General features: G+C 41.2%; 1 protein-coding gene across 1 annotated transcript in view; it reads right to left on the reverse strand.

Annotated features, from left to right (window-relative positions):
* FAM162B (family with sequence similarity 162 member B) overlaps positions 1-13354 on the reverse strand; it is a 41160-nt gene that overhangs the window by 11871 nt on the left and 15935 nt on the right. The window contains exon 3 of the mRNA XM_077292847.1: positions 9938-10046. Coding sequence (XP_077148962.1) covers positions 9938-10046 — 109 coding nt within the window. The remainder of the gene's footprint in view (positions 1-9937; positions 10047-13354) is intronic.

Genomic DNA, 13354 nt, shown 5'->3' on the forward strand with positions numbered 1-13354 from the left:
CAATCCTCATACGTTATTATCACAGATACCAGTCAGTTCTCAAGTATTTACTGTAATAGATCTTTCAAATGCATTTTTTCTCGGTTCCTTTACACCAAGATAGTTGGCATTTGTTTGCATTTACATTTAAGGGCAAACAGTTGGCGTGGACACGCCTTCCACAGGGAATGATACACTCCCCTACTCTTTATTCAAATGCCCTACAAACAGTCCTTCAGAGGTTTGAACCTGAACCACAGGTAGTAATTTTGCAGTGGGATATTAAACCAGGTCCAACCAAAACACATTTCCATGGCCAGACATTTGCGGCTACAGTGTTCTTTGCTGCTCCCCTCTACTATCACATTTGCTAGGCTTCAGACTCTTAATTTAGCAACACTGCTACCTCTCGAGTCTGAAGGGGGGAATAAGGACACTGATCCACACGCAAATTTTTTCCCTACAGACACACATGATTGTACAGAGCTCATTTTACAAGAAACGGTAGGCTTACCCAATGTATCCGAAACACCACTTCAAAATCCAGATTTAGAGCTGTTTATAGATGGTAGTAGGTTTGCAGATGACACAGGTAACTTCCATACAGGGTATGCAGTTGTGTCAGAATCTGAAACTCTCAAAGCAGAACCGCTTCCACCGAAACAGTCTGCACAAGAAGCAGAACTAACAGCATTGATTGAAGCACTAAAAATAGCTGAGAATCAGACAGCTAATATATACACTGATTCTAGGTATGCACATGGTATTGTGTTTGATTTTGGAGTAATCTGGAGAGCTAGAGGTTACATGACAGCGTCAGGACAACCTGTAAAACATGCTTCTCTGATCAAACAGATCTTAGAGGCTGCACAAGAAACAAAAGAAGTAGCAGTAATTAAGGTAGCTGCACATGTGAGACTCGACACTAGGGAATCTAGGGGAAATGATAGGGCTGACAAAGCAGCCAAAGCAGCGGCAGTTAAACCCTTACAACAGGTCCATACTGTAAACCCCACAGAAAATACTGAAGATAGACTAAGACAAGCACAGGAAGATGCAGGAGAAGAGGAGAGGGATAGGTGGAAAAAGGAAGGGGCAGAAGAACAAGCAGGAATTTGGAAGAAAGATGGACTAATATGTCTACCTAGAGCCTGGTACCCGATTGTAGTTGGTGGACTGCACCACCCTACTCATGTGTCTGCAAATGCAATGACACTGCTGGCAAAGCAAGTCTGGTTGGCTCCAGGTTTTGGCAACTATGCAAGAGACTATTGTGCTGCATGCGCTATATGCCTGGCACATAATCCCGGACAGACAACAAAGACCCCTATGAAGCACCACGTCCGACCTCTCTACCCGTTCCAGCGATTACAGATAGACTTTATCCAGCTGCCAAAAAGTAATGGGTATGAGTATGTGCTGGTGTGTGTGGACATGTTCTCAGGGTGGCCAGAGGCCTATCCAGTTCGGAAGGCTTCAGCTAAAAACACTGCTGTAAAGCTAGTTGCCGAACTGATACCCCGTTACGGTCTCCCTGAAGTGATCGAGTCAGATAGGGGTACTCATTTTACTGGAGAAATATTTCAAAATGTACTGAAAATGTTGGGTGTTGAAAGTCAGTTACACACTCCGTATCATCCTCAAAGTTCTGGTAAGGTGGAACGCATGAATGGAACTTTAAAATTAAAAATACAGAAAGCCATGGCTGAAACAGGAAAGCCTTGGACAGAATGCCTTCCACTGGCCCTGTACTCAATACGCAATACCCCAAGGGGTAAGACTAAACTGTCTCCATATGAAATTTTATTTGGCAGGACTGCCAATTTAGGATGTTATTTTCCACAACAACTTGTATTAAATATTGAGTCATTGACTTCTTATGTACAAAATCTTCAGAAACAATTAACTAAGGTGCATGCACAAGTTTTTGCTTCCCTTCCAGATCCTGACAACACTGAAGGAAGTCACAAGTTGGAACCAGGTGATCAAGTCTATGTAAAAAGACACACCAGAAAGGCTCTTGAACCAAGATTTGACGGACCCTTCCAAGTCCTGTTGACAACACCTACATCAGTCAAGCTTGAAGGAAAGGCATCATGGATACATGCAAGCCATTGCAAAAGAGCAGTATAAAACTCATGATATTGATGTTAATAGTATTAACCACAACGAAGGCATGGGAAAGACTAAATTCTCTAACCCCTTTGAACAATAGATTCGTACAACATCATAGAAAATTAGTGCATGATTTGTTAAATAATATGCAACCTTTGGCAGATTGTTGGATCTGTACCCATTCACCAGTATCAGCTACAAGTATACCTTTTCTAGCAGTTCCCGTGTTAGCAGAAGAAATATTCGCTTGGCCTGATTGTTCAGACAAACTGGCCAACAACCAAACTGGTAATACTAGGCTGTGGAATACTACAATCGCCATACCAATTGTGGGATGGGTAGAATTTCCTTGGTGGCAGGGTAATCTCTCAGGGAGTAATACACATCTACAATATTTAGCATTCAGGGGAGGAAAATGGGTACCTAGAGATAAGACTAGATTAACTGATTTAGGACAGGTCCCCACAGAAAATCTACAGCTCAGTTTCAGTACAACTGTCCCTTCCTCTGATGCCTTTAAACCTGTAGTATTGGAAAGATACATACATAATAGAAAATGGGAACATTCTGAGTTGTTCCCCCAAGGTGATGCAAACAGTTGTACAAGTAAGCCAGGGAACCTGATTTGTAATGAATCCGATGAGTATGTCAAAGGAATGCCTGTATGTGGGAATCCCGCAGCCGGGTACTGTAGTCCTTTGGGACAAAAACCCTCTTGGTGTATGCTTCAGAATGTATCTAGTTTTGTGGATTTGGCTCATAGATTGGTATTACAGCACTCAGCTTTATGGGATCTGCCTGAAGGTACATTTTGGATATGCGGAGAAGGAGCATATAAATGGCTTCCCGTAGGTATAAAGGGTACTTGTACATAGGACGCCTAACCCCGGCTACTTTCATAATTTCAAATAAACAAGTGAATATGCAAGCCGTGCCCAAGCACACACTGTATAAAAGAGCTGCAGACAATTCACCACGTCCTTCGGGAAGGCCACATATAGTACAGATGGGAATTTCTAACAAAATTGCTAGTACCATTTTTATTTATCCTATGTTAACACAAATGTGGGATAAATTAGTTAGAGCCACGGATTATCTAGATGATCAAATTTGGGATATATTGGATATACTAAACACTAGTATAGCTGTACAGAATCAGCTTATAATAGTCATCAACCAACATACTCTGGTATTGGATTACCTAACTGCCTCACAAGGGGGTATGTGTCAAATCATTGGACCCACCTGCTGTCATTATATAGACCCGAATAGTATTATGAGTATGACATTTAAATTAAAAGACGTACAACGGCTCAGAGATCAGTATGACAAAGACAATGACCAGAACAAGGATAGCTGGTGGTCTGATACCTTCTCATTTCTTAACCCAGCCAACTGGTTCAGAGGGATCAGTGGGTGGATTGCTGGGATTATGCAGAGCATAATACATATAGCTATAATTATTGTAATTATATATGTATTATTCAAGATTGTGCTCAAGGGTATCTCAGTATGCACAGATAAATTTTGTGTAATAGATGCAAGAGTATAAGTTTTCTTCTTTATTCTTATGTTATCCTCTAGTGATTCTAATTAATATTACCGTACTAATTTTTGTTTTTATATTTTAGTATACTGCTAAAGAAGAAAATAATTTGCGATAGAAGAATTACTACTAGATTTGATTCTCTTATTAAAATATAAGCGTATATATGTGTAATACCAAAAATAAAGGCTTTGTCTTTGGCCCTGTGGTAATATATAAAAAGAATATGTCAAAGGGGGGAATTGTAGAGATCAGACTGAACCAAAGAATCCATTTTGTCTTCCTCCTGAGAAATCTGATAGATACAGCAAGAAGTATATTTCTGCAAACTTGACATCTTCTTTGTTTTGTTAGTAATCACGCGCGCATTCCTCCTTGAAATTGTAGCTTTTTTATCCACATACCAAATAATTGTAACTCTACACTAGAATAGACTTGCTTTGTAAGTGATTATGAAATATGAGCGCTTATGCGCATGTCTGAAAAATGTCTAAACTTTTTATCTATATAAAGAAGGGATCGTGCCCAGTGAGGAGAGGCGTGCTCTGAGGCCATCCCTATGTATGAACACACAACCTTTGTGCTGCGTGTCATTTATTTGGATCCCATCCAGGAAGCCAGGGACGGAGAGGACTCAACACTGGACATGTATTTAATAAACGATTATTTTTCGGAAAAAATGACGTGGGCTCCGGCGCAATTTTCGTAACCAGCAGAGGGAAAGCCGACAGCTGAGGGCAGATGTTTATAGCTTGGGAAGGGGGTATTACCCATGGAGCTTCCCAGGCTACCAATCCATCTCTTCTATCCTGTCAGCTCCTGCAGTGATTTTACAGAACACGGCAGATGCATTGCCGTATGTAAAAGCTCATGTTAAAATCGCATTGCAATCGTATAGAAATCGCACTGCATTCAGATATAAATCGGATGCTAGTTGTGAAAAATCGGATTGTACTTGCATGACACTCGCTTGACACTCATATTACACTCATGCGACTCTCAGCAGGGAGACTCGGACCGATTTTTCATATGTTTAGTGTGACTACGGCCTTATTCACGTGCCGACGAGCTGCTCTCCCTAATTCTCTCAATTTTCAGGGAAAAACTGAAAAACTGAGAGAAACAGGAAGAAAAGCTACTTGTCATGTGACCGTAAGTAGGAAAATCCCATATGAGTGAAATTGCCATGTGATAACTCCTAGAACTAGCCATCAGTACTGAATCCTTAGGGCTCCTTTCCACTTGCGAGATAAACGTCCATGTCTAGCATGTTAAAACCAAGCTCTGGTGCCGGCACTTGGGAGCGGAGCGTGCAGCTCCATGTGTTGCTATGCAGCCGCACGCTCCGCTCTGGAGTGCTGGCGCCAGAGCTTGGTTTTAACATGCGAGACTCGCACGTATTTCTCGCAAGTGAAAAGGAGCCCTTATAGTGAGTATATTACACGCTGTTAGGATTAGCATGCTACATGGCTTCATTTTGTAATTATAGGGCTTGTCCAGGTCTGTGATGAAAGTCTTAATTTAGTCTATGTGACTGACGGCTTCTGAATTCTCACAGTGCATGCACTGCACACTTTTAGGATTCTCCCTTACCAGTGGCAAGAGTGGACGGTCATGTCAGCACAAGTATACAGCGGGGAAAAAAAGTATTTAGTCAGCCACCAACTGTGAAAGTTCTCCCGCTTAAGAAGACGAGAGACGCCTGTAATTGACGTCATAGGTAGACCGCAACTATGAGAGTCAAAATGAGAAAACAAATACCGAAAATCACCTGATTTGGTAAGATTTATTTTGCAAATTATGGTGGAAAATAAGTATTTGGTCACCTAAAAACATGCAAGATTTCTGGCTCTCAATGACCTGTAACTTCTTCTTTAAGAGGCTCCTATGTCCTCCACTCATTACCTGTAGTAATGGCACCTATTTGAACTTGTTATCAGTATAAGACACCTGTCCACAACCTCAAACAGTCACACTCCAAACTCCAATATGGTGAAGACCATAGAGCTGTTGAAGGACATCAGAAACAAAATTGTAGCCTTGCACCAGGCTGGGAAGACATAATCTGCAATAGGCAAGCAGCTTGCTGTGATCAACTGTTGGAGCAATAATAAGAAAATGGAAGACATACAAGACCACTGATAATCTCCCCCGATCTGGGGCTCCACACAAGATCTCACCCCGTGGGGTCAAAATGACCACAAGGACGGTGAGCAAAAATCCCAGAACCACACGGAAGGACCTAGTGAATGATCTGCATGGAGCTGGGACCACCGTAACAAAGGCTACCATCAGTAACACTACACCGCCAGGGACTCAGATCCTGCAGTGCCAGATGTGTCCCCCTGCTTAACCAGTACATTTCCAGGCCCGTCTGAAGTTTGCTAGAGAACATTTGGATTATCAATAAGAGTATTGGGGGAATGTCATATGGTCTGATGAAACCAAAGTAGAACTGTTTGGTAGAAACAAAACTCGTGTTTGGAGGAGACAGAATGTGAGTTACATCTAAAGAACACCATACCTACTTTGAAGCATGGGGGTGGCAACATGCTTTGGGGCTGTTTCTCTGCAAAGGGACCAGAATGACTGATCCGTGTACATGAAAGAATGAATGGGGCCATGTATCATGAGATTTTAAGTGCAAACCTACTTTCTTCAGCAAGGGCATTGAAGATGAAACGTGGATGGTTCTTTCAGCATGATAACGATCCCAAGTACACCTCCAGGGCAATGAAGTAGTGACTTTGTAAGAAGCATATGAAGGTCCTAGAGTGGCCTACCCCGTCTCCAGATCTTGACCCCATAGAAAATCTTTGGAGGGAGTTGAAAGTTCGTGTTGCCCAGCGATAGGCCCAAAACATCACTGTTCTAGAGAAGATCTGCATGGAGGAATAGGCCAACATACCACCAACTGTGTGCCAACCTTGTGAAGACTTACAGAAAACATTTGACCTCTGTCATTGCCAACAAAGGATATGTAACAAAATATTGAGATGAACTTTTGTTAATGACCAAATACTTATTTTCCACCATAATTTGCAAAATAAATCTTGCCAAATCAGACAAGGTGATTTTCTGTATTTGTTTTCTCATTTTGACTCTCATAGTTGTGGTCTACCTATGATGTCAATTACAGGCCTCTCTCATCTTTTTAAGTGGGAGAACTTGCACAATTGGTGGCTGAGTAAATACTTTTTTCCCCATTGTATGATTTGTATACTTCTGGCCACATTCCGACTAGATGTGGACAGCTTCGCTCCTATAATTTTCATTGAGTGAGAACACGCATGTCTAGTCAGCACGTGACCGCATGCATGCAAATTGCCATCACCAGAGACTTCTGACAGCATGCAGTGTGCACTCTGATTGTTCAGAAGTTTGCAGTCATATAGAATGACTGCAGACATATCACAAACTTGGACATCCCCTTTAATGCTCCTAACATAAATAAAAATATTAGAATTGGTTAGCATCACCAAAAAACTTTGCATCCGGGTACCTGATAGATGACTTTGTCTCTGATTGGAGTAATTCTCTTTCTTTTCTTCATCTTGTACAGACTCCATGATGAGTTTTCTCATCCACAGCTCTTCTCTGTAGACTTCCATTTTCTCCTGTCTTCTGTAGCACATCCAGACATGATGCCCTTTAAAATAGTGTCATTATAATGCTCCTGAATAAAAATATCTGCCCTATGCTGAGCCCCTAAATAAATAATTACCCCTCACTATATTCCATGTACAAAATATAACCCCCTCACTGTCCCTCTTATGGTACATGCCCTGCACACTGCCCCCTCTTCACACTGTCCTCTTCACACTTCACACCCTATAGGACCCAGTGTCTTTATTGTGCCCTCATCAAACTCCCCCTCCTTGGTATACTGTCCTGTCTTGGTGGTGCCCATAAACTGTCCGACCATGCTACCACCCACACTACTCAGTCTTTATTCTGTCTCCTCAAACATTTTCCCCTCTTCATACTGTCTCCTCTCACATCCCCTCTCCTAACCAAACTATCTCATCATATATTTAGCCCTTCACTCTCCATACTGCCTCCTCACACATCCCCCTTACTCCCCACACTGTCTGCACTCCTCCCATCATGATTGCTCCCCGTACTGTCTGCACACATCCAATCACCCTTGCTCCCATACTGTGTCTGCATACATTTCTCTCTTCACTATTCATGCTGTATCTGTACCCATACCTCAACTCGCTTCCCACACTGTGTCCCTATACATTACCCCTTTGCTCCCCGTACTGTGTTCTCACCTGTCGTCCCCATTTTATGTCTGCACAATCCCCCCACTCACCATACTGTCTGCACCCATCTCCCCCACTCACCATACTGTGTCTGCACCTGTCCCCCATACTATTTCCTTATACATGCCCCATCTCACCTTTTGCTTCTCGCACGGTCTTCAAATTTCTCCCGATTTCCATATTGTGTGTGCACCTGTCCCTTCTTTGCTCCCCAAACTTGTCCTCAAATTTCCCCCCTTACACTAAATCTTTCCCAACCTGTTACGCCTAATCTTCCCACCCCTCCCCCACACTAAATTTCCCTCAGTCCTCTCCCCCACACAGTAAATATTCCTACACACAGTAATACTCCTCCACAAACAGTAAATCTCCCATCCAACAGTAAATCTCCCACAGGGCAAATCTCCCCTACGCTAAACCCCCTTACACTAAATCTCCCGACACTAAATCTCCGCCCCCCCCGTTACACTGAATCTTCAGTGTCTTAAGCTCCACTGTAGCTCTTACCACCAATGTTCTTCGTGCCTCTGCTCGCCAGCGAGTGACATCAGCAGTGTAATCACATGATCTGATCACATTGCTGACTTCACCCTTACCTGGCTGTCAGAGCTTCAATTGTACTTGTGCCTGAAAGACACGAGTACAATTGTTCACTGGAAGCCGGCTCACTGCACCATCTCTTAGCTGGCTGTCAGCTTGACAGCCAGCTCAGAGAACGGTCGACTATTAGTTCGGTTGGGCAAAATGAAGCGGCACCCCCAGCCGGCTGTGCCAGGCGCAGATGACATGCCTACCCCCCCTAAATACGCCACTGAGTAGTGTCAGCCATCAGAAAACCCAGAAGATTTAGAAGGCCAAAGAGGAGTGATCATAGGACTGGGTGGGGAGCTATGGCAGCAGTACAGGTAGAGAGGGGGCAAGGAGAGAAGAGTATAACATTTTACAGCTGGATGGCTGATATTTTTTTGGATTCACACATATCAAATTTTTTTTTTTTTTATAATTGAATATTTTGGAAAGTTCATAGCAAAATCAGTTACTCTATTATCAATTTGCTCATGTCTACTTCTAAACTTCCTGGATAAAGGACATTATAAGATCTCATGAAAGCTTTTACTTATGTGTCTGTCGATAATCTGTCCACTCGTTTTAAGGTAGGTGGCACAACATATTCACAAGATATGATAAACAATGTAACAGTATGTTCAGTGGTGGCACATACATAAACACATAATATTTAGGCAGCTTTATCGCTAGCAACCACTGACTTGTAGCAATTAGTCAAATGTATATGACCTTTAAGGTATGTTCACACTTCCTTTTTTGCGTGGATTTTGGAGCAGATTCTTTTCCAAAATCCACATGAAAACCGTTTTGAATAAGCTTTCTATTAATTTCAATGGAAAAACTTGACTATATGTAAAAGTAAAGGTATGTTCACACAGGGTTTTTGATGAGGAGTCTTATGGTTGAAAAATCCAAATTCAGATACCACATTTTTTTAAAGGTTTTTGGAGAGGTTTTTTTCATGTGTTTTTTATTGATTCAGTAGTCATATTTGGCAAGTTTTTTATTTTTTGTTAAACACCTCAAGAAATGATGTTGCTTTTCTCATGTAGGAAATAAAAACAGAACCATGTACATTGTAGTCATACTTTCTCATTGAAATGAATGGAAAATGTATTCAGAGCCTTTGGAACAGAATCCATTCAAAACTTTGCTTAAAAACTCCACCCTTAACGGGAAAGTTGAAAAAAGTTGTCAGTCAAGGCTGAAAAGCTAACATAAGTGTATTTTAATATTATAATTTTCATATACCAGCAGGTGGCGCTTGATATCATCAGATTTTACACTTCGGACCCAGCGGTTTTACGTTGTCTATGGTGCTTAGTGATTTTTAAATCCTTTAATGTAGACTTGTTTACTGTGGGATTGTAGGATGGCTAATAATCGTGAGGCCGAGCTGCGCATCTAGCTGTACGTCCAGATAAGGTACATAGAGAAGTGAATGGCCTCTCAGTTTACTTACCTTCTTACCGGATGCAATCACAGCAAAGCAGGCTACGACAGTGATTGCAATCATAATGTAGCAAGCCTGAATGCGTGCCTTGTTCCGAGCCCGGACCAGCATTTCCAACCTATATATAAGATGGAAGTTTAAAGCAGTGAAGGCAACATTTACTTTACATGTTTCTCTTAATTTATATATATATAAAAAAATTGCCCTACAAATATAGCTCTGACGGGCAGGGTCGTCATAATTTTTGCTTGGAATATGTTTGCGCTATATAAATAAAGATTATTATTATAATATACATTGCCGTTACAAAAAACTTTTTTAAAGGTCAGACTTTTGGGTGAGAAAATTTAACCTCATTGATGGAGTAAAAATACAGATTTCTTCATTTATGTGATCAATTTAAATTACTGGAAAATGTGTTCTTAAAATAAAGCAAATATTGAATGTATTAAGTGTTTTTTTCTGGGGTTTGTTAATAGCAGACTGTGAAGCGCTGTGAATATGATGGCGCTACATAAGTAAGCATAATAGATAAATATTATGTTTTTTATTTTTTTATTTTTTCACTCTACTGTAGGTAGGCTCTTAAAAAAGGAAATGTGAGATCTAAAATTCAGAAAAGTGTTTAAAGTCAAAAATAACAAAAACATTAATCATATAATGACGGTCTCATAGTCATCTTTACGGGGGCCTTTTAACCCCTAGCGATTTTCTGTTTTTGCGTTTTCATTTTTTTTGCTCCCTTTCTTTCCACAGCCATAACTTTTTTATTTTTCTGTCAATATGGCCGTGTGAGGGCTTGGTTTTTGTGGGGCAAGTTAGGCTATGTGCACACGCTGCGGATTTTGCTGCGGGTCCGCAGCAGTTTCCCAGGCGTTTACAGTACATTGTAAACCTATGGGAAACGCAATCTGCAGAGCCCATGCTGCGGAAAAAAACGCGCGGAAACGCAGCGGTTTATATTCCGCAGCATGTCAATTCTTTGTGCGGATTTCACAAATTCTTTGTGCCTTTTACCTGCGGATTTCACAAATCCGCTGTGGAAAAATCCACAGAGCTCCAAAATACATGTGCACATACCCTTATACTTTTGAACATCACTATCGATTTTACTATACAGTGGAAAATTTTTTTATTCAATGATATATATATAAAAAAGGACTAAAAAATTAAAAGAATAGATGCCAAGATAGGGATTCTGGGTGTAGGTGATGAGGTAAGATCAAAATAATACGATGCATTTCAATAATGCTGTGAAATCTGACCAGTGTCACTTTATGTGGTAATAACTCTGCAACGCTTCAACAAATCCCAGTGATTTTGAGACTGTTTTTTTCATGACACATTATACTTTATGATAATTGTAAATTTAGGTCAATATGTTTTGTGTTTATTTATAAAAAATATCAAAAATTTTAGAAAAATGTTACAAAATTTGCAATTTTCGAAATTTTAATGTTTATCCCTTTAATCCAGATTGTCATACCACAGCAAACCATTAATAAATAACATTTCCCACATGTCGGCTTTACATCAGGACCATTTGTAAAATGTTATTTTATTTTGTTAGCATTTTAGGAGGTTTAAAAATGTAGCAGCAGTTTTTCATTTTTTCAAGGAAATTTACTACATTTATTTTTTTAGGGACTTATCCATGTTTGAAGTGACTTTAGGGGGTCTCATATATTGGGAAACATACAAACGCGATACCATTTTAAAAATAGCACCCCTAGACATATTGAAAACTGCTGTCAGGTAGTTTATTAACCCTTCAGGTACTTTGCAGGAATTAATGCAAAGTGGCATGACAGAAATGAAAATGTGTATTTTTACCACCTAAATGTCTCTAACTTCTGAACAGATTACTAGAGCCGTCAGACTCTAAGGCCACTATTTGTTCATGAATTGCCATGGCAAACATCAGGACCACAAAATCATGATCTGAGGGCACCAGTTTGGATAAAGAGGAAGCCCCCACACTCTGTTAACCATTTATAATGATGTAGTCACCATTGACAGCAGCATCTAAGGGGTTAAACAGATTTGGATGGTGCAAACAGTGATCGTGGCTGATACAGCAAGTTGTCAGCTATAGTGTACATCCGACAGCTGCTGGATTGTCACCTGTATGGGGATACTATTCTCTTATATCTCAGGTCAGTTAAAAGACGTATTGGCGGTCATTAAGGGGTTAAATATTCCTCCGTCATTGTTATGTAAGTAAGAGAAATATGGATGGCACACTGGAAAAATGCGGGGTAAAAATATGCACTATACTAAGCAGTCTACACACGTGGTCAAAATTGTTGGTACCCCTCGTTTAAAGGGAACCTGTCACCCCCCCAGGCGTTTGTAACTAAAAGAGCCACCTTGTGCAGCCCTAATGCTGCATTCTGACGAGGTGGCTTTTTTAGTTCGGGTCCCTGGCACTGCTGCAATAATCGCTTTTAAAATTTGTGCCTCATACCGTGAAATCGCCAGGGGGCAGATCTTTCCCCCCTAATCAAGATGCCTCACAGCCTTCACTGATGGCCTCTGCGTGCCGGGTGCCACCTCCTCTTCCTTCACTAGCGTCCCCGGCACCTGCGCTGTAAGTTCGAAGGGTAGCGCAACTGCGCATGCCCCCCCAAAAAATAACAGCACAGGCGCCGGGATGCTAATGAAGGAAGAGGAGGCGGCACCCGGCGCGCAGAGGCTATGAGTGACGACTGTGAGGCGTCTGGATTAGGGAGGAAAGACCTGCCCCCGGGCGATTTCATGGTATGAGGTATTGTATTCATGTGGCGGGAGGCCAGGCCGTGATTGAGTAGTCTATGTCAGCCACGACTATGGCCCTGGCTGACATAGTCCCTCACACCAGTACTTTGATAAGAATACAGTAATTAACCAGAGCCAGCATGGGTTTGTATAAAACAAGTCTTGTTTCAGCAAAGTATCTCATACTCCTTATTGAAAAATGACCAAATATGGGATTGACAAGGCTACGGTTACATAGATTCATAACTGGTTCAGTGATCATACTCAAAAAGCGGTAATAAATGGTTGCACATCAAATTGGAAGAGTGTTGCAAGTGGGGTACCACAAGGCTCTGTCCTGGCCCCAGTGTTGTTTAACATTTTTATAACTGATCTAGATAATGGAACTGAAGGTAAACTAATCAAATTTGCAGATGATGCAAAGCTAGGAGGGATAGATAACACTAAAGAAGACAAATTATTCAGGAGGATTTAGATAGGCATGAACAATGGTATTTAGCCTCGAGAAATGCAAGACTCTACATCAGGGTGAGAGAAATGAAAATTGCATCTACAGAATGAGAGGAATAGAACTAAGCAATAGCACATGTGAAGAAGACTTTGGTACACTAATAGATCACAGACTGCACATGAGTCAGCAGTGTGATTCAGCAGCAAAAAAGGCGAACA

The sequence above is a fragment of the Ranitomeya variabilis genome, chromosome 2, assembly GCF_051348905.1.
Source record: "Ranitomeya variabilis isolate aRanVar5 chromosome 2, aRanVar5.hap1, whole genome shotgun sequence".
NCBI classification, from domain to species: Eukaryota; Metazoa; Chordata; class Amphibia; order Anura; family Dendrobatidae; genus Ranitomeya; species Ranitomeya variabilis.